Genomic DNA, 23,003 nt, shown 5'->3' with positions numbered 1-23,003 from the left:
TGTAACTCCTTTATAGTTACGTCCTCGGGTTTCTGATTGGCCTTATTCGATCCACAACTGGTTCCTTGTAAAAGCCCTTTTTGTCAATTATGTTAGGTTTCTAACTATATATTCTTAATATTTGGTTCAAATAATATGTAAGCACGCATTTGATTATAAAAAATAAATCAAATAACCCGTATTTACCACTTTCCTGATGTAAGGTTAGGTATTTATTTCTATTTTCTTATGTTGAACCTCATGCCCCTATTGGTGGCTAGAATAAAGGTGTGTTTCATAATTTTGATGACGCAACTTTGACAAACAATATAATCACTAATAATTGGTTATGACATAAAGCGATCAATAAAGATAATCTTTATAGCATTTCCTTCCTCTTTCAAGCGAATTCTTCTTCTTTTCCCATCTTTCGCAGATACTCTATTGGATTCCTCCAAAAATAGTTTTAATTTATTTCGTGCTTAAATCTTTAAAGAAAAATTTGAAATATCAAAGTTTCTCGGTTGATACTTCGTCCAAGTATCTTCGGCATTTTCATGCAGTGGCACATGTTGGGAATGTTTGATGACCCCTGCTTTTTTCGTTGCGACCGCAAGGGAAGTGGTCTTGCTGATGTAATGACATATCGTGTTATCATGACGCCTTGGCCTGATTATGATGTTGCGAGGTAGCAGTTCAACAGCAAGCAACTGATCGCTAGCTGACCATTGGCGAATACGCATGTTGATAACTTCCATCTCTAGCTCTTTAGCCTCACTTGACAGATACACAGATAAGGTCCCGTTCTCAGTTGCACTCGCACTCAGGGGGATCACTGCAGAGCTCTGATTTGTGACCAAGTAATGAAATCTCTGGTTAGCATGTCTGCAAAAGCAAACGCTTTCTCCATTGCACAGCTTCTTGACTCGAGACAAGTTGATGTCCAAGAGTACGTCACAAAAAAGTCGTTGCTTGGAAAATGGACCTCGCCTCAGCAAATTGAACTTGCATTGGAGGGTAAGTGTTTCTGTTTCAAAGGCTTCTGCTCAGTTTTTCTCTTTATCAAAATATTTCAGTTTTCTGTTTCTCTGCAAATTTGTGTCATTTTTCTTCTGTTGGCTCGCCTGTGTTTCAATACCAAATGATGAGGTGTGTCTTTTATTTGTAAACAACAACACCAAAAGACCACAACTGCTATGGAGAGCAATAATTTGAAGTACATAAAATACACCAGCTTCAATATCAGTAGAAGTTCACACAAAGGTTGTAAAGATGGAATTATGGAATCTAAGGGGGGGGGGAGGGGGGGGGGAGTGGTGTTCAGTGTGACGGATCCTTTAGAACCGGCATACGTCAGCACATGCAAGTACCAAATTTCTTTAAAACTTAACATTTGTTAAACTACAACATTTATATGGCAAACCCTTTTTATAAGAACAATTTTGTAAGAAAACGAGCCTCAAATATGGCCAAAAGTTAAGAACAAATTAAGAGTAAACTGAGGCTTAGTTTCTGCAAAATGCAATTTTGAACAAGGTTTTTTCTCAAAATCGAGGATTTTTAGCGATGTGTGGGTGCTTTTTCAGTGAATATTCAAATTTGTCAGTAAATTAGGGTTGTCTCACTCACTTTTTTGGCAAATGAGGCCTGTACACCACCCTAGAGCGAAAAAGCTAGCACTCACACTGCTTACAACCTATTAGATTAAGAACAAATTAAGAACAATCAAGCCTCAGATCTTCGAAAAAATCAAGAACAGTCAGCCTGATTTCTAATTTACTGGTTCTTATAAAAAAGAGTGTAGTGGATGCAAGCGGTGGACGGTGCTTCTTTAAGTCTAGTACTGGTAAGCACCTCCCTTTTACTTACTTCTACCACAACCCTCTCGGCCTTTTAGAAAAATGTAAAATGGGCTAATTCTTTCGATGTGGTTCCGTCATGAGACAGCCATTGGTAGATTTCATTCAAGGTAACATTTTATTCAAAACAACATCGAGGTAACATAATTAATTAGCTTTTGCAGCGCAGCACAACACGAGCCTGTAGCGCATAATTATGGTTACAAATTTAAACCAATGGTTTTTTTAGGAGGAAGCCTGGCGACTCTCTATTCAAAATGAAAGAAACTATAACCAAATCGTCCATTATATTTTATGCACTTGAAATGAAATGCTATATCTGAAAATGGAATTATAAATGGAATTGATGAAAGGGTGTCTTCACAAATCTGTCCTACAATTCAAAGCCACAATTTTGTGAAATTCCTAAACTACTAAAAGGGCATCTTTTCATGAATATTTAGCGCTTTATACACACATTCCTATTTTTCTACAATCCTTTTTCACAATGTCCCAATATTAACCAACTTAGTTTTCTTCCTATTCAATCATTTCTTTAGTTATGTCTAAATACAAATCTATATAAATATCAAAGACCAAGGTATTTGTCTGACCAAACCCAAAACACATTAGTAATATTCTTTAAATCAAGCAAGGATAGATAAGCCAGTCCATTTTTTAATGATGTTCTTCCATGGAATATCCAGGAACCCAAACAGCTACTCTTTAACAATAAGATTGTTCGTAGCAAGTGGAAATGAAGCTGTTTAAAATTCGTTGTTCAAATGTCCAGATGAAATTTCTTTCTATAACCAGGCAATAGTCTACAAGAGTATAAACAAAGATTATTAAATTAAAACGAAATTAAAACGGGTTCATAGCTATCTCATGAATAGATATGAAAAACAGCATTGTGAAAGCCAGGCCTTCTCAGTCGTGTTTAAAGTGAGTATATCTGAAAAGGGAGAATCTACTAAATTAATCAAATACCAACGCGCGATGAAAGGAAAATATTGATTGTGCGTTTAAATGAAAACACATTGATCTCAAAATTAGAAATGCCTGTTTCTATTACTAGCACCACTTAACATAAGTTCAGGCTAAATAATTTGTGGTAAAGGTGGAATTTGCGCTTTTAAGCATTCTATGTTTATAATTGATCTATAAAACATCAAACGAACTAGGGTTCTAGATATGCAATAGAAAAAAGCCTCATTGGGACAAAAATTTTTGATATACGCAAAAAATAGTGGTTTAGCGCTGTTGGACGCGTTTGAGCTTCAATTTTTCAAATAAGAAATTTTGCTTTTGGACGCGTTTGCTATGAACTGTAATTAAAGTAACAGAGTTGCAAACAATAATGGTAGTTAATATGTTCATAGGCCAGGCCAGGCATGGTCGCATTTTTTCTGAATAAATACAATGCAAGAAAATATTCTGGGCAGAAATTTGTAAAGTGAAGATTTTCACCCAGAAGTGAAAATCCTTGTCTGGCGGGGACTGTCATTGACCACTCTATCTTCTCTTCCCTGGGCTGCTCCTTCTGCACACAAACTTAAATTGGATCGATCAGAATTGGCCTCGACCGATGAACTGAACAGCTGTTCACCATTGGCTGATAAAATTGGAAGACTAGCTTCTGCAAAAAGCTGTATTTAAACTCTCCATCCATTTTCATATCATTTCGAAACTAGTCGGCAACCTCAGTGTTTTTTACTAGTGTACACGTCTTCACACACAAGTTCACTTTATATTAGATATATTCTGAGCAGCTGGTTACAAGTCAGTATTGATATACATACTTTTTTGTAAGAAACCTAGCTCGTGGCCTACTTTTTGAAGTTCCTTTTTTCTGGACCTCTTTTTATGGAATTGTAATACTAAAATTTCATTAATTGTTCCTTAATTTAACTTTACATTTGGTGCAATGAAAATTGTAAAAAGTATATTAGAGTCTGTATCAGTGTTGTTAGATTCTTAACTGAAGCTAGAAACAAGGTGAGAAGCTGAAAGAAGACTAGAAAGACGTTTGATATATAGAAAAATGAAAAATTCAACCAAGAAAGAAAATGTAACAATATTTAGATAGAATTGAATAGTTTAAGTTACATCAAAACAACATAGGAAAATTACTCCAAGAGCTTCCTATATGCCTTCGGTGACGTATTTATCATGTCCAAGTGGAACATTCACTAGGTAATAAGATAAAATATGCCGTAAAATATCAAATTGCCAAGATAGTGTTTCATTTTCAGAAAGTTTAGTAATAATTAATGTTTTTACGGAAGACAAGAACGGAAGTAATAACACAAAGATAAAAACTGCAAGTTATGGTATAAAATCTATTAGCTTTTTCGGTCCAAAGATTTGGAATTCTCTTCCAAGTGAAATAAAATCATCCATAAATGCAAGTCAATTTAAAGTTCTTATAAAAGATTGGTATTTCGAAAATCAATGCGCCTGTAACGCTTGCAGTCAATAACTTCCATAATGCAATCTCTTAAATTGCTTCATGCTAGTGTTTATCAGTGTTCACACTATTGTCAAAATAGCAGTAAAAAAGGTATTATTATTATTATTATATAAATAGCCAAACGTGAGGAAGAAGAGAAATAACACTTTAAGTGCAGGGAAGAATATATAGAGAGTAAACGAGAATGAATAACCAAAAGACCTCTTATCAGTGAAAGGTTTGTCAAAAGACAAATTTCCTCTAATCATCGACCCGTGCTCCTCGCTTAGAGCAAAAGAGCATGCGCATTAGCTGTCGAGTCCAGTCCCATTGACTGCCTTGTTTGGGATGGCTCATTCAACATAATGATTCCTTTCATTCGTTTAACTCACAGTTTGGTACAAATTCTGGACTGTACTTTTGCTTCATTGAATTAATGCAGCAATTCAATTCGAAATGTTTGTAGCTCCAATTGACCTAAGTAGCTGCAACATCTCAAATAAAGTCCTACATACCGAATCAAAGAAATCATGGAGCGCACGTCACATAAATACGGACTAAAATTGTCCGACAAATACACTTAATCGATCTATAATGCTCTAAAATGCGCAGGATTATGTTAGCCACAAATATGTCAATTAATCATAATAAGGAAATATTTGCAAATTACTTTCCGTCCTTTGAAATCCCCAAAACTCGTGAAAAGCCCTTGGGAATTTTCACAGATCACGATTTTCACATATGACTCAACTCTAGGATAAAGTCGTTAGAAACGCTATGCAGAATCATAAGCAGAATGTGCCTTCCTGCAATCTAAGGAATGGAATTTCTTCCTGCATTCTAAGAAATGGAATTTCTTCAGATGTTTTTTAAATTTCTGTAAAGGACGAACTCATTGCTATGGAAAATCTAGGATTGTTATGCATATCCTTTGTGGTAGTCATACATTATTCATTCCATTTGATGCACCAAGCATCTTACCTATTCATTTGCATATTGTTCGATGTAACTGCACCACCCTCGGAGAATAACATACACAATGAAATTTTAAGAATCAGTTTAAAGTGAAAACCTGTTCTGTGCCATTCTTACTTAGACTTAGTTCCACCCCTGATTTTCTGCACATCGGGCAATAAGCAATTTCAATTTTTTGGAGGTTTGAGCCTCTTCTTAGGACCCGCGTCACGAGTTTGAAAGTTGGGGGACCAAGACCAGCAAAAAAAGAGGGCCAAAGCTTCTTTCTTTTATTGCAGCTTTGAAACTACTTGCTTCCCATAAAAGTGGGGGCATGGCCACCCCGGCCCCCCAGTGGCGCGGGCCCGGATTCTTCAACATCTTTCCACGATACGTCCAGATCCCCAAGTCGCACTACAACGTTCTTCGCCAGGTGTTGCGAGGTCGTCCAGTCAACTCACGCTCAGCAACAGTTCCTTACAGTTCTGTGTCATAAGCACTTTAACAATCTTTTCAAGTCCAATGATATTATAAAATTTTAGGCTCTGACATGCAAACAACTGAAGCAAATTCATTGAATTGTTTTTCTTTAGTTTCTTCACTAGGGTTTACTTTATGTAGACAAGCTTTCAATGAAGATTTATTTATTCATTTAAAAATCTTAGTAGCAAGTATTTTAAGTTTTGGGATAGTTACTGGGACTAGAAAATGTCTGTTATCATTCTAGAGACACTAAAGTATGTTGGGACAGGAAAAAAATCGGAAAAAGCCCCAAAGCCTGAAGACATTAGTCGAGGCTGTGAAACCGGTGGTAGCTCGCAAAGGCAAATTTCTCCGCCACTGAATGGAAGAAAGGCTGAATCACACATGTCACAAGTTCGTTGCGATCTCGAAATGAAAACTTTGTGGCAGGAATTCAATGCTCTTGGCACTGAGATGATTGTCACTAAGGCAGGAAGGTAAGCTCTCTTGTTTTTAAATTTGGCTCTTCATCTCTCTTTAGATAGTAATTCATTTTTGAATGTGTCAGTGATGATTATTATTGAAAAAAAAAACAATTTAAAGGGAAAAAAATATTGTCAAAGAAATCTTGAGGAATCGTGATGGAACTGCCTTCTGAACTAAGAGCGAAAAATGACAGAGAATAATTTAATTCGTCAGTCAGCCAGTTATTGCTTATTTTGGCTAAAGATGTCGCAGATTCTACGGATTGGCATTAAGATCCAGTTTTTACGCCTTTAAGAAGAGTTGGTCGGTCCTACTTTTTGGGGTTGTTCTAGACCAAAGCAATGACTTTGAAGTAGCCTGTCTCAGATCGTCTGGTTCTAAAGCGCTTTAAGTAAAAAGTACTAGATTTACATCTTTGAATATTTGTTCCAGGTATCATACAAAACGTTGGCAAACAAGGTTAAAAATTGATCATTTTCAATCACAACACTGACAGACGGTGTTCTCTCATCATTTGGACCATTTATTTTGGGTGGTCGGTGCGCCAATTGCTAAGGTGGCGGTAAATAAAACCCCAACCGTTTTTAGGGGGTTGGGAAGAAGAACCAATAGCTTGTTTTCTTCCGCTGACTAGCAACACCTTGTTCATGCAAAACGTCGCAAGCCATATGGTCATAAAAAAATGCACGACGATAAGAAGTAGAAAGTTAACATGCATATAAAAATCTGAAAATACTTAGACATGGGTTGGGTGGGCATGGTCGCAAGGCAAAACCTTCGCTTTCCACAACTCAACTTACGGTTTTTTTTAACACGTGATTTAATGAAGCTGGATGTTGCCAAGAACACCGGCCATAGACATTTCTCGCTTTCGTCCTGAGCTTCTTTAGATTTGAGGGAATACAACTCCCATAAGCATACAAGCCACAAAGAACAAAGGGTGCTGGCCTAATAGCATACAAGCCTTGTGATTATAAAATTTTTCTGATTTCTAGTCATCCGCAAGATCTGAAAGAAATAAAAATAATGTGATACCTGCAGCATGATTTTGTTAGTTTCGGTTAGCCCGGAAATGGGAGATCCTAAGGCAGTGCAGGATTGAGAAGAGAAAAGATGAAAATATTTGTAAGAAACTGTTAGGTGTTTTTTAAAAATGTGGCCCTTGAAGGTTTATTTGGTATCCCTGTGTAGTATTTTATTATAAAAAATTGCTGTAAGGAACGAGTATAGGATAATCGGAAAAAATATTAAGAAACTTCAGTTCTCGAAGCAAAAAGCAAGAAAATTTGAATTTGTTTTATGATATTTATGTCCGAAGATTTCTATCATGTACTTTCTCTTGGGAAGTTTATTTTTATTCTCTGTGTCTAAAATTCTATGGTGGACAACATTCCAATCAATTGGTGGAACAAACTAAAGAAACTTTGAGGATTTTCTTTGTAAAGATCACCTTAACAAATTTCCAGTACAACATTTCCTTGCATGAATCTTTAATGTTGGATCCCGGATGCTCGAACCAATGACACCAGTGGAACTCAACGCTGACCTTTTTTTATCTAAACAATGAAAGTTTGCTTGATGACATTCAGCCCCCAGCAGCCACATGTCCCCTGCTCACTGTCCCAAACCCTCTTCAACTGCACCTATAAGCATCGTTCTGTTCTAAGAGGACCCTTTCTTTAAAGAGAAAACGTTTTCTTTTTATCTGCAATTTTCTGTGGATGTTTATGACGGAGCATCTTCATTACAAATAACCTTTTCTACGTATTACCCTTCCCTAATGAATCCCTTAGCTAAACAATGTGTAACCATGGCCCGCGCCACCCCATACCCCCCCCCCACTTTTTGTGAAGCAAGTAGTTTTAAGGCTGCAGTAAAAGAGGAAAGAAGCCCTGGCCTTTAAAATTCGTGACGCGGGCCCTGGTACAGGTTGTATATTGGTTTGAATGTGTTGATGGACCATGTAGTTCGAGTTCACGTAACGGCCATTTTACGAATGATAAGAGGTTCTCAATCCCATGAAGACGTGTTACCGTAACAATTATGCACCTTGATCCGAAAATCGTGATTACTATGTTGTCAGCTCGATTTCCGTTGAGGTTCTTTGACCAATATCTGTTCTGTACCACGTCCAGATCCATCAACAGCAGTGGTTGTAAGGAAAAACTTGTTGAGCCATTTACGACTTACTTTAATTATGTGGCAGTTTAATGGATTGAATAAGTTCCAATAGGTTAAGATTGAATGACACTTTGATAATCCTTTTCTCAGACACACACAAGGTCCAAGGTATTGTACCCACGCAAAACAATTGATCGCTCAGACTGATAATTCTTGCAAGGAATCTGTGTTTTTTCTATCTAATAATAAACATACAATCTTTATAGGAATCCAAAAAACTGAAAATCAGGCTGTCTGTAAGAAGAATGCTGCAAGTTCTTAATTTCTCGAAGTCTTTGTGAGACTCGATTGTTTTTGATAGATCAGTTGGGTGTAACAGTGCAATCGTTAGTTATAGTGCTCAAGGGGAGTGTCCAGGCCCCCTTGCCAAGTGAGTGATAGAAAATTCCATTTGCAGACAATTTTGAAAATTCACAGAGAATGCAATCCTAGATGGCAAAAAACAACTGTGTTAAGAGTTACATTTCACAGTTGGGAAAGTTGGGTAGGTATTTTCATCACATTTTGATGCTTTTGAAAAAATGTTAGCTTGGGCGATTCGTCATCTTTCCCTATGAGATGCACAGTGACACGAACATCCAGATCGAAAGGATAACGTGATATCATTAACGGAAAGGAAAACGAACACCATTGACGACGAGAATAAAATCACACACTATTGTCAAATCAGTGCTTTTCGACAACATTCTTTGTGGGAAACGAGTCATTTCGAAATTTCAGAACAAGATTAAATTAAGATGTGGTACTTTCTCGAGGGATTGTTAACATCTTTATTTCATCAGCATCTACATTTTGTGAGAGAAAAGAAAGTGGTGTGCTCTTGAAACCCTTTACTTTTCTACATTAAATATTCAAGAAGATTAAAACGTCCTTTTAGAAATAAACCCATAAATTAAAGGAATGCTGCATACATTTAAAGCGTTTACACTAAGATCAATCACCGCGCTTTTACTATTCAACATGTTTTCAATTAAGTACATTTTTAAAAGTGAAAATTGTATTTTTCGCGCTTAAGTGAAGACTTATTTTCCGACAGTCCAGGTTTTATGCTAATTTCAAGTAGATACACTGCCAATAAATACACAGTTTAAACGGCTCACGTTCATTTAAACATTCACTGTACCTCTAATATATCTCTTTCATATTTAGAAATTAATAGATTACGGTTCAGGTGAGCTGTTTCAGGTTTTGAAAAACTTTGAAGTTGGTTTTATTAAAATCTGCAGAATGTTAACAGTTAGCGATGCTCTAAATGAAAATGTTCTCACCGATAAGTATCCTTAGTAATAATTTACTTTGTAATGCAATCTTCTTAAATTAATTCTCTCAATAAAAATGTTGCAACAGCACTTTCAAATTACACATGGTAGCAAAAATTCTTCGAAATTACTTTTCGCTGTGCTTCAGCGTCAGCATGTTCTTATATTGTTCTGAAATTGTGATCAATTTTGAGCCTTGTTTTCTTGTTAATTTGTTCTTATAAAGCTAGAGTCGTTTTTGACCGTTCTTAATTTTCCAAATCTCTTTGGCTGGATTATCTCAATTTTGTTCTTAGGTTTTTAGGGTGTAAGCAATGCAGTTGCTAGCAATTGTGCTCAAGGAAGGTTATATTGACCTTTTTGCCATTTGCCGGCAAGTTTGAAAATTCACCGACAAAACACACCGAGATGGTAAAAAGCTCCTCGTATTTGTCTTTGAAAGCGGGTTCCATAACTTTGATAAAAGTTACATTTTACAAAACCTCAGCGACAACCTTTTCTAACTTTGTTCTTTGCGTTTGATCAACTTTGATGCCCGTGTTCTCATAATATTTTTATTTTAAGAAGTTCAGTATACTGCTTTGGCAGTTCATAGCATTTTCCTACTTTCTTGAAGAAACTAAGTTAGCAAAGTTCCGTAAACCTCTTCGTTGAAAAAATCAATGCTGCACAAGGGGTGAGCAGCAAAGCTGGTAAACCAACTATGATAGTTTAGTGTTGTAGAAAGCTGAGCATTTATATTTACATTCGCTACAATAAAAATTACTAAATTACTTATATTGCCTATAAAATAATTTTAATAATACTCATTTTTAATATTATTGTTCTGTCTTGAAATACGACGTTCCAGTTCTCTTCTGGCGATAATAACGATTGTATCGCAAATTATCGTCTTACGCAAGTCTGTTCTTGCTGTTCACAGTTATCACACACTTCAGCATACAGCTTTTCGTTCAACTCAAGGACCACCTTTGTCCTTCTAAATTAGCAATCTTCATGCTACTTATGTAACCATAATTCTCCTCTTCTCAAAAGCCTATTATCAACACAAATTTCTTTTCAAAATATTGTGTTACAATTGGTTTGTCGCATCAAGGGTTATCTATGATTTGATGACATATGAATGCAAGCAAAGAACCTGGGATTATACACATGGTCCAGGAAACAAGTGGACAGCGTGGCTATGGAGATTTACACATTCTTAAAAGGATTCAAAAAATTAATATAGTTTGGCATGGGCATAGGCAAGATTACTATAGATTACTTTGTGTAGCTCAACTTCAACATTGAAGGAATAATAACTGTGATTTATCTCCGGAGGGGTTTTCTCACTAGGACTAATTAGATTATTTCGACAGGTGTCCTTGATTTATTCACCACGAGTGCTTTTTTGGACTTTATTTATTGGCGTAAACTGCTTTTTGGTTCTCGCGTTTCGCAGTTAGCAGCTATTCATTCCTTTTTGGTCTATGAATCATAATTATCCCCGAAAACTGTTTAGATTTCGTTCTCAAGAGTAGATTTGTGATTTGAATTCCTCAGATTATGAATGATGGTTAGGATAAAGTGTTCGATTTTCTCGGGTTCACTTTTTTATAAGATAAGTTACATATGAATAGGGGGTTTGAAAATCAGTCAAAAATTGACAAGGAGCTTAGAGAAAGGTGAAGTTGAATTTTCCTTTTTTGTAAGTAACTAACTAATAGAGACTGTCGACGAAGAAAGGAGAATTTTTATAATGTTCAATCAAATCAATCTGCTCAGCTAGGATTAGAAATTCGTCGATTTGAAGAATAACTGTAGTTAAAAAGCCTCACGGGAAATAATACTGGTACTAGGTCATTCTTCAAATTTTGCATCAGCCTTCGTGTGAAATCTACTTTTCCGTAAAACTAAGCAAAACCATGTGATATAACAGAACTATATGATATGACATCAATAGGCGCGTCAACTACTGACACCAAAATATTTGGTTGGCACAGAAACTCTTTCGTGTTGAGCAGTGAAGCCTCTACCAAGCCTTTTATTTTAAATTTGTTAAACCATAAACTTATATTGCCTATAAAAGAAATATGGAATGATTGCGATTTTTTGAGGATACGTACACTCTTATTTGGTGCTGCTATTTCAAATAAAAATCTCTATCATTGGTAAATTACAGCATACACAAACAGATCCTCTTTATTTGTGATTAGAAATACGTTTTTTATAACAAGCTAAGCTCAGGTTAAGTAATCATTTTCTATTTTTTAAAAATTTTTTTGAGAGAGTTATCTGTACTTCCATTTTTGCAATCTTCGGAAATCAGATTTGTAAAGAAAGATATTTGTTAGACAAAATGCATGACATATAGCAAAGTTGACCATAAAACTTAAGGCCGTGCATTAAGCAACTTGGCTCGATGCCTGCCTCGACAGTTCCTTAACATGTCTGTAGGCTCAGCATTCGACGTCCATCCGACCAAATTGATTAACAAAGAATCTCAATTCTGCAAATTTTCAAGTAAAAGGAAACCCTAATCACAACATTGATTTGAATAAGTACGATGGAAGATTGGGCCTACTTTTTGCAACCCAATCAAATGTTCAAATTTTCGTGTTTAAATTGAATTATGCTGTTATTTTGAAAAAAATATTTGTACTTTACCGAGATCTGGTGATTTTGAAAGCTACGGAAAAGACAATATTAAAACCTAGTGGCAATTTCAAGTAGTATTATTTTTAAGAACTCCAGTCAGAATATATTCCTTTTACCATAATTGTACCTTTCTTTGGTATGAATTATATACATTTGAAAATGCGCTATATAGCAAAGGATCGAAACAAAAAACCTGTCTTTTATTTTTCTTAAGAAAGTGAAAATAATTAGAAACAAAACAAAAGTTGCTTCCAAAACCAAGGAACAATGGTACATTTTCCAGAAAAATAATTGCTTTAATGATACTCTTCCTAAAGTGGAGTTTCTTTTTTATCTATTTCGAAATACCTAAAGAAGAGTTGTTTCAAACAACACGTTTAAATCATCTAGTTAATAGAGTCGATGAAACAGTCTCGATGGGTGTTGCCATGTCTTTCGAGCGTGTTGTGGGCGTGATCCAAAAAAAATTTCCAGGGGCCTCAGTCCAAGATTTTTGTGTTTCTCCCCCCCCCCCCAATTTAACAGTTGAGTATCCGCCACCATGTTTGTTGATGCAGTGATTAACAAGGCTTTTCAATGTGTATATCTGATATTGTGAAATAATTCTTCAACTAATTGCTTATTTTAGGCTGCTCAATATTGATCAATCATTCTTTGCTTTGCTATTTTACGACTTGATTTCATCCCACATTCAATCTCTTTTCTCTAGGAGGATGTTTCCAACATACCAGATTCGTTTATCGGGGATGGACCCGAATGCAAGATATGTAATAATGATGGATTTTGTCCCTATTGATGACAAAAGATATCGCTATGCCTTTCACAGTTCAAAATGGTTAGTCGCAGGTAAAGCTGATCCGGCAGTACCGGGCAGAGTTCATGTGCACCCGGACTCTCCGAACACTGGAGCCCACTGGATGAAGCAGGCAGTGTCATTTGACAAGCTGAAGTTAACCAACAACATAATGGACAAAAACGGACATGTAAGCTTATCTAATAATTTATTAGCGTACACCTGAAACAGCTTTCCGAATGTGTTTGCGATCATACATTACCGGATTCATTTTGATCCGGATTTCTTTCTATTTTGGGTAGGCGTCTTATCAAACGACAACGCTTGAATCCAATATATTATTCCATATCGTTTTGTTGAGTGATGTCATTCTACATTGATATGAGGGTATATCAGATTGCTTTTGGGCTAGCTCCAACTCATAAATCGGATATTCCCTCAACATTTTCGTTCTCCAGCGTCGTCTTTTTAAATATGTAATCTTATGCCCGAGCTAGACGACACTGGTTTTCACTTCGGGTTGCCCGAGTAAAATAAAAAGACGAGAGGTTAAAGGGAAGGCTTGCGTAGAAGAGAAGAACCGGTGAAAATCATTCTGGACTGAGCGTTTATACCGGATAAAATGCAAAGCGAATTATCTCGGCCTGATTTTCTCTTCATGTAAAAAGCGGAGAATCGTTCACTCCGGTTTGGCCAAGCGGAGCGCTTGGATCGCCTCGGTGTCTTGTAACTTAGGCTTTATTTAATAGCTATTACTTAAAAAGGTTTTGTAAAAGAAAAACCAGAACCGAACTGAACTGAACCAGTAGCGGCGCCACGGGACGGGTCACCCATATGGCAGGATTAATTTTGTATTTCGTTTAAATTTGATATTTTGGCAACTTACCTTTTGTGATGTAATCCTGTGATGTTCAAATTGCCTTTACGTAAGCAAAGGTTTCCTTCAAGTGCAATTGGTGTTGTCTGGTGGTAAAAATGGCGTGGCCTAAACAAATGTTTGCTTTACCCCCTCTATGTCGGACTCAATTGGCGTTTTCTGTTGCGTAGAGGCTGGCGCCGCCATTGAACTGAATTGAAAAAGAAGTTAGGACTAAATGGTAGAGACAGCCGTTGGCCGTAGAATTGATATTGCTTTGCTATGGACTTTGCCCGTGAATTTGACATTAAATGACTTCGATACAAAATGAGTTCGATGCGCTGTAAGTCCGAATGAATCCGTTCTGATATTCGTGAATTCAAGAATCGATAAAGACTTCTTTTTACACAAATACAAATAAGTATCGCCCTTTAGTGCACAATCCTTTAAACAGAATGACCGTATGACTGAGGTATTGATTGAACCAAATTCATAGTGAGAACAAGTTTATAAATGCAAATACGTACAAATATTTCATCTTTGGTGTACCTCAGCCCTCTGTTGCTGGAACCATGCTATTCAATATTCATGGTTTGAATCTGACTTTAAATAAGCTTTGGCACATGAAAAAATAGGATTTGCATTAAAAGGTCCTTATCTTTTTGTGTGACGGCTTCAAATTATTTTCAGCTAAAAATGAAAATGTGATACCTATTTTACGTTACGTTTCATCAGTTTGGAGTATAATTTCTTAATTATTGCTGCTTTCAAAAGCATTTAGGCAAGAACCAAACTGCATCAAAGGTCCTCCCAAAATCTTGTGATTGCTGTACATGTCCCGACGGCTGGCTGTCTTTCAGATACAAATTAAATAGCAAACGGTGCCAAACTGCAATCATAAGAATCATAAAATGATTTTGAAGACTATTTTCAAATGATTTTTGTTCATATTTTGATTGCACTAGCATATTGGGTTTTTCCTTCAAGATCATTCTGAACTCGATGCACAAATACCAGCCTCGTCTTCATGTGGTAGCGTGCGATGGTGAGGCCAACCTGCAGGTTGATGCCATTAGCAATCAGAAGGTGGAAGATATGAAAAGAGACATTGTTCGAATGTTCATTTTTCCTGAAACTGAATTCATGGCTGTTACTGCTTATCAAAACCACATGGTAAGAATTTTTTTAGACTTTTTGATTAATTTATTCCTTATTTCACAACAGCTTAACACTAACGACAGCTTTTTAAACATGTATGTTTAGCTTTTACATTTAAATGTCAACATTCTTTCAGGTGCCACTGATCTAGGAATTCTTTGATATCTGTCCACGGTTGCATAATGCATCTGTTAGCATTTCGTTTGTTAGACACAACATTCACTCTAAATTTTCTTTTTTTCAGATTACACAGCTTAAAATTGCTAGTAACCCTTTTGCCAAAGGATTCAGAGACTGCGAGGCTGAAACGTGGTCAGTTGCCTAAAATCTACATTACATTGTTTGCAAAAAAATTTTGTTTCTATTGTGTAAATAGATTTTAAGTTAAAGTCAATTAACTTTCTTCCGGCTAAGCGGTGGACCATTGTTTGGTCTGTTTCTAGTGATATTGAAGACCTTGGAAAAGTTTTTTCTACAAATAAAAGTTGCGACCTTACTCATTCAACCAGCGATGTTACTGTGTCTGTTGTCAAGCATTTTTATATTTTGTTGTCTAATTTAGCAATCTGATTTGATTGTTTCAGTGTAAACCAAGTGATGAAGCGTGTTCCAGCCGGAGGAAAATTATATTCAAGCCAGTCACATATGGAAAACATGACAGCGTTGAGTGGCAGCAGCGCAGTTTATGAAAGTACGTCAGTATATGTTTGCTAATCATGCTATGACATTTTTGTTTTTAGGAAAATATTTGCTAAATCAATGTCTTAGTTTATTTCAATTTCAATGATATAGAAACAACAAGTTGGAAATAATGGACAAAAAGCAAAGCCTTCGAAATTCTCTGTGTGATATTACTATTAATCATGCTCCAGTTACACTTGCATTTGCCTTTAAAGCCCTGGCAAACTATTTCAAGTAATTACTATCTTAATATACAAAGACATTTGAATAAAAACAGATTTTCAGGAATAAGATAGAAACTTTTTATAAATATGACATATTTTCTTTTTGTAAATGAGCCTAGACCTATTCTTGGACCTTTTTCAATTAGAGCAACGACATATTAAAAAATGGTTCTTTTTTTTAAAAACCCACTTAGAGCTCGCGTAGAGTCGAATGCTTACTCGCTTATGAAAATTATCACTTCTATTAATTAGTACTTTAAAAAGCAACGTGTCTTCAGAACATGCAAAATACTCTGATTAACAGGAAATTATATTTATTTAGCTTTCATTCCAGATTTTATCCTTAATTTATACTTGAATCATAGCAATTTTGTGTCTGAAATTTCTTATTACTTTCATTCGTAAAAAATTTACTCTATCCCAATCTAATTCGGATACCTATTGCCAATATGAATACTTTAAGGAAAGGTCAAACCACAAGGCGACTGGATGTGACCCAGAGCTCGCTTCTACGATGTCTAACCTTTCTTGTTAAAGTTCAAAGTGTGTTTGAAGATAGAATGATTTTGGAAAGAAAAATTATTGACCAAAACATGTCTATTGGCCGTTTATTATTGGATTTTGATTATCACGATTTTTGTAGCAGTTACTAAGGTCTTTCTTTGAAACTATGATTGCATTATGTATGGTCTGGTTATTTTGTTGCTTTTCTACAGGTGAGATGGGATATCAGTCCTCTTTGCCATCCTTGTTTACCACTCAGCACTATCGATACTCTCAGAACATGACGTCAAGGACTGACCATTGCTGCATTCAAGGAACTTCACCAACAAGCCCGGTCTCTCCATACTACCACCCAGAATCGCCTCCCGCCAACTTAGCCTACCAAACTAAACTTTCGTCAAACACGCAGTCACCGACCAATCGATATTCGCCGTATATTTCACCCTATGTCCGAGCAGTAGACTACATTACTCCATCTCAGTATGCCTGATGCTCATGTCCTGTTTGGTAGCATTGTAAGCAGAAATTCTATGCCTGGGGTACTCTCATTCTTTGTCTAGGCCACTTTTTTAAGAAATAGTGGCTTTATGCAGCTAAGAAAAAATTGATTTTAAAATCCACGGATTCTAATAGAATAGATTATTCTTATAAGAGGCCTGGATATTTCTGAGAAGCAACATTGTCTGTTACCCATGGAAATTCTCACCTGCTTTGCAAAATTTCCCTCGATTCGACATTGATTTAGTCTTTCTATTTGTTAATAGTTTCAGATAATGTATGTGTTTATCAGACTGAAGCCAGTTATAATATGTTTTTGTCAGAGCAAAAAATTAAAAGGAAAAAAATATGGTTGTATAGTAAAACAAGTTTACAGAAATGTGAATTTTTTCATTAAATGTAGATACTTCTATGTAAAGTCGAAAACTTGGTGGATATTTAGTATGATTTTCAAAAGTTTAGTGCATGATTAATTGCATATGTATATATGAATTGTGAGAAATAAAAAAGGAAATATTTTACTTCGGTCCAATATGGCGGCCATTTCTGTGTATGAGTCAGGTCTTACCGATTTCAAATGTTTTCCGCAAAATCTCCATCGGTTTTTTTACCCATTGTGAGGGGACACAATCCAGTGATTTTTGCGTTCGTATTTGCTTGTTAGATTAGACTTTGCCAAATACAAAGGTTCTTCAACCGGCCTTGTTTCTAAGTTTCATCTAGTTAAAGAATATTCTTATTTTTGCCCATGCGGACTATTGATAAACAAAAATATGGGACATTTTTAGGTGTTACGGTAAAATTCATATTCGACGACCACGGGCCCGGTTTTGTAAATAAGGAAATTTGTCAACAATGCCTTTATGCGCAGAGTAATGCATTTAATAAGGATTTCTCAACAGCTAGGAAGTTGCCTTTTTGCTTCACATTTGCCTCCAGCCCTTAGATTAAGAAGCCTTAAGTTCAATTTACTGGCTCTAATAAAAAGGGGTACAATTCGATAACAAAACGAAATGATATTGAGACAGTCCGTGTGAGTGTGAGCAATTGTGGCTGAAAGTGATTTGGCGATCCATGCAGAAAACTTCACTGAACCACGTTAACAAGAGCAACGCCTTGCACTGAATAGAAATTCGAAGAGTAATACAACCATTAAGTTCAAATTCGTGTCTGTTTATGGTTTATTTATTCACTTCCTATAATAACCAAATATGCATACGAGGCATGTTTATCAGTGTCGTGGGAACGAGATTGATATTGGAGGGGGGTCGTCTATTGAATTGTTTCCCATTCAGTACACTCTTATAAAGCAAAAATAATACACTTTGGCGATAATTCGGAGGCTCCAGTATCCCTAGCTCCCCCGCGTCCCCCCGTGTTTATCAGTTTATCATTGATCCTTAGTCAGATAACTAATGGATTGTTGCAAAGCAAATAACTGCGTCGAATGGTCAAGTTCTAGAGCGTTAAAAATGTTCCACTTATTAGCGAATAGCTGAACACGAACCTATTCAAAATCTGAGGTTTTGACAGCCTTTAATTCCCTTTTCTCGTAATAAGTACAGGCTATTTAAAAATGATACAATTCGACCTGCGGGTCATCTCTACTATCCCGCTGCCGTCGGGACACTTGGCAGGAGCTAAGCTATATTTTTACAACACTGTCTAAGTTGGTGAACTAGAGACACGCCTCAAGCACTGAGTGGTTAGCAACCTGATAATTCTTGATGATGGCTTCCATCTGCATAGGGCTAGCTTTTGTGTATATTCTTGTAATAAATTGATAGCTTGAGTGGAAATGTGACACCTCGTTTACTCATCTTCTGCTCTGCTTTGTAGAAGATCCAGTTTTTGAGTCATTGAAATTATAAAGAGAGCTAATGATCAGATAGATTCTATTTATTTCACAACAGTTTCCGAGAGTCTTTAATGCAAGTTCACACTTTCGGGAAACTGCGTGTGGCAAATATTATAAAAATTAATTCAGCTTAAATCTATATCAATCTTAATGAGATCAATATCTTTTACAAATGTTGAGAAAACAGAATGGTAGGGGAAAAGGAGATCTCACACTCGATCTAACTCCTATCGCCCGAGACAAAAGGCTTAACCATTTGTGCAAGCCATTCAAATTCGAAGGTACATGAAGCTTGCGTATTTTAGCAAATGGTCCTAGAAAGTGACAGTCATACCCCCCTCAATATGTCAAGAACGCTAATTATAGCAACTGTGCCAAGTTAAAAAAAATTCTCGGCAGTTTTGCGAAGGTTTTTCAGGGACGTATTTTCATTTACGATTTCATTTAGTGGTTTCATAGGCTGAACTTTGTAAATAGTCGAAGAAATGTATGTCTTTTGGTGTTTGTAATCGATTAGGCTGCTTTTGCTCTAGTGTCAGAGATAATTCAAATCACTTTGTGCTGTTTCATATTAAGATCCCCTTTGGACTACAGAAAGAAAAACGGAACTCCTTAGTTCCATTCTTGTTTGGGCACGATATCTCTTTTTTCATTGCGTTTACACTGAAGCAAAAAGGAATGGATCCAAATTTATTTCCGTTTACACTTGGGTAAAAAGAACGGAACTTTCATGTCAACAAAAGATCTCAGTTGATATCATCCTACAACCCCTCTTGAACATCATAAATGAATGCATTATTCAAGAAACTTTTTCACTTAAAAAAGGCTATAGTCTCACCTGTATATATGAAAAAAGATTTTTTCAATAAAGAAAATTATCAACCAATAAATCTACTAACGACTTTTCAAAGGTATCTGAAAAGGCAATGGAGCTTCAACTTTCTAAATTTCTTGAAGAAAAATTTTCGAATTCCTATGCGCATATAGAAAAAGATTTTTTCCCAGCATGTCCTTTTTAGACTTATTGAAGACTGGAAAACAGAACTGGAAAGGAACAAACATATTGGTGCTGTCTTTTGGCTTTGTCAAAAGCCTTGGACTGTCTACCAAAAACTTACTTTTAGCAAAACTGCATGGCTATGGTGTAGATAGAAATTCTCTTTTACTTATACAAAACTACCTGTCTAATAGAAAGCAAAGAGTCAAAGTGAAAGGTCATTACAGCTCCTGGGGTAAACTTGGACAAGGAGTGCCACAGGGATCAATACTTGGACCTCAACTTTTCAATATTTTCTTAAATGATTTTTTTTACACTTGCTGAAGGGTCTTTATGTACTTTTGCTGATGACAGAACGATATCTGTTACTGCAACAAATACTGTGGAACTATTGCAACTTGTAAAAATTAACACCAAAAATGTCTTGATTGGTTTAAATCTAATGAAATGATTGCAAATCCCTCTAAATTTCAAGCTATCACAATCGGCAGCAAAGTTAAATGCATAAATGTGTTTGAAATTGACCAAAATTTTACAATTAAAATAGAGAAAAACTTTACTTTTCTTTGTGTTTAGATCGTTGAAAATTCAAAGTTTGATGCTCATATCGATAAGATCTGTAAAAAAGCAGCTAATCTGTTAAATTCTTTGAAAAGATTGGCAAGATTTATGGGCGACAGAGAAAAAAAGATAATGATGAATTCATTTATTTTATGTCACTTCAATTATTGTCCATTGATATAGATGCTTTGTGGTAAAGGAAGTCAGGATAAGCTAGAGAAAATTAACGAGAGGGCTTAAAGACTAGCCTATTCGGACTATTCATCTTCGTACAAAGATTTACTTGCTAACTCAAAAGAAACTACCATACATGTCCAATCAGTTAGATTTTAGCGCTCAAAGTTTATAAAACACTGAACAGCCTTAATTCTGTTTTCATGAAAGACTATTTTTTACCCAAAACAACAGGTCACAACCTTCGACTCAAAAACGCCCTTGACATTCCAAAAGCCAGAACTACCAATAATGATATCATTAAGTTTTCAAGGGCCTAAAGTCAGGAATTTACTCCCGGAATCAATAAAGACAGCACAAATTACTAGACAATTCAAGAATTTGATTAAAACTTGGTTCCTTGAAAACAAGTGCGCATGCTTAATTAGTGTATATTCACTATTGTAAAAACTAACATTAAATAATCTACAATACAAAACAATACAATGTGAATCATGTTCAGTTGCGCGGCAATGACGTCTGGCATTTTCAAAATGCCTCGTGCCAGCCTCAAAGTAGTGGGATGGGCAACGAAGGAATGAAGCTGTTAAAGGGTCTGGGTGAGAAACCGGTGCAACACCATACGAGAAATTGCGCTTGTTATTGATTCCCAAGTTTGACATATTTTGAAACCCTCAATAGAAGAGTTGAATTTCATTGGCAAAGGTTTACAAACATAAAAGTTAATAACATAAAAGTTAATTTCAGAGTGGTATGTTTAAGATAGCAATGGTTTTAAACTAATTAACAAGGCTTCCTTTGTTTATTTTATCTGCCATATCTCGATCGATGGTAATTTGAACAAAAGTTTTCCAACCTTTTGTCTGACATTGAGGCTAAAAGGTGATGCAGCTGTAACAAGTGGGGCTGCAACTATACTATCCTTACATGTTAAAAAGGTAAGGAAGGAAGGCAAAGACCACACGCTAAGAACCAACTGTTTAGCACTATGAAACTGTGTTTTATAGATCATCTTCATTTTAGTTTCTCACTATTTACGGAACTGATGATCCAACACACCATACTCTATGTCAGCTAAGATCTGGAACGATCTGTAACTGACCATCAAAATAAAAAAAGTTGCGATCTAAGAGAAGAAAGCGAACACCACCTTCCTTATGTTTTTAATCCAGTTTTGGAAAAATAAGAAAGTCGAATTTTACCCCAGTCTACCCCGTGGCGCCGCCCCTGCGACCCAACCCTAGATTAAGCCCAGTTTTCAATCGTAACCAAAAAGTTCCGTTCCTGACCGTTTACACTAGAAAAAACAAGCACGATTTGGGAACGAAACCAAAGAGTTTCGCATTTTAGCGAAACCAAAGAAGAACGGAACGGAACCGTTCCCCAACTAGCACGGAACCAAGATGCTTAGTGTAAACGCAAGGCCTATCGTCGCTTTTTCAGGCACGGAACAAAGGAGTTCCGTTCTTTATTCTGTAGTGTAAACGGGTTCTTATCGTAGATTTAGGGCGCGTCGAAAGATTTTTCAATGTTTTTGCTTAACTTTGGTAACAAGCTGCTTCTTTTTACGATCAAAATAAATCAATCAACAGAGAAAACCACTAAGTTTTATCATTTTTTCGTGCTCTTATCTTTTTATGAACCTTTATAGTTTTTTGAAAAGTTATTGAACTCCGAGGGTCAGTGTGAATGTTTTTAAGACAGTCACTTTGAGATGCTTTTACCACAATGTTCTGTGCTTGCATGTTCGGATAAGCATTTCACGATCGTGAACTTGCCGCATCTCATCTAGCCTATAAGCAGATTTCAAAAATAGAGGAAATTGTAAATCTAGGCAACAGCGATGATTTTCTTACGCAAAATATATTCAATTTGGGAAAATGTACAAAACCAAAGACTTATTTTGTCTTTGTTTGACATTTTTTTAAAAAATCTCCGTCTCGGCAACCTGACACTTGCCACCCTCCCTAGAAATTTTTCTAGCCCCGTCCCTGCTTCTGCGTAATTACTTTAATATAAAAAACTAAAATTCCATTGCCTTATATTGCAATGAAGAAAGAACATTTCACTTTTTAATGGCTTTGAAAAAAGCAGAACTTACAACAAAAGAAACAAAGCTGCCCCTCAAAGAGAACAGCCGCCTCGATCTTGTACGTCTAGAAACACCGTTAAAACAAGTGATTCTGCCATCGGTCGACATCTTTTAGATAACTCAGATTCGGCAAAACTCTATAAATGACGACATGTTTAAGATAAATGACAGAGCCCCGTCGTCTTTCCATCTAGCAGTTTTGGAATCGATCTACATACAAACGAAAAAGTCGCCATTGTGTACACAGAAGGAGTATCGTTTTCTCTCTTGGACTTCAGTGGTAATTTTTCTTTAGGCACGCAAAACTGATCGGACAATTTTACGGGCCTTGTGCTCGCATTTTTTCTGATTGGCCAATT

The 23,003-nt window shown here is 36.1% G+C and overlaps 1 protein-coding gene across 1 annotated transcript; it reads left to right on the top strand.

Moving 5' to 3' along the window:
• Positions 1–167: 167 nt before the first annotated feature.
• On the top strand, positions 168–19,279 carry LOC135683270 (T-box transcription factor TBX10). Its single transcript, XM_065198481.2, has 7 exons — positions 168–996; positions 5,951–6,182; positions 12,958–13,231; positions 14,885–15,070; positions 15,300–15,367; positions 15,640–15,746; positions 16,677–19,279. Exons 1-7 carry the CDS (start codon positions 843–845, stop codon positions 16,952–16,954), a joined length of 1,299 nt encoding a protein of 432 aa, XP_065054553.2. The 5' UTR covers positions 168–842; the 3' UTR covers positions 16,955–19,279.
• Positions 19,280–23,003: the final 3,724 nt, after the last annotated feature.

This window comes from Rhopilema esculentum, chromosome 7, assembly GCF_057945365.1.
Source record: "Rhopilema esculentum isolate cy_ngs chromosome 7, ASM5794536v1, whole genome shotgun sequence".
NCBI classification, from domain to species: domain Eukaryota; kingdom Metazoa; phylum Cnidaria; class Scyphozoa; order Rhizostomeae; family Rhizostomatidae; genus Rhopilema; species Rhopilema esculentum.
This window is presented reverse-complemented; position numbering and strand designations above follow the sequence as displayed.

Bases quoted from the DNA above. Each gene is read 5' to 3' on its own strand.
- LOC135683270 (XM_065198481.2), top strand. From the start codon at position 843: ATGAAATCTCTGGTTAGCATGTCTGCAAAAGCAAACGCTTTCTCCATT. The intron at 6,183-12,957 runs GTAAGCTCTCTT...TCTTTTCTCTAG, and splicing joins ATTGTCACTAAGGCAGGAAG to GAGGATGTTTCCAACATACC. The intron at 15,071-15,299 runs GTAAGAATTTTT...TCTTTTTTTCAG, and splicing joins CTGCTTATCAAAACCACATG to ATTACACAGCTTAAAATTGC.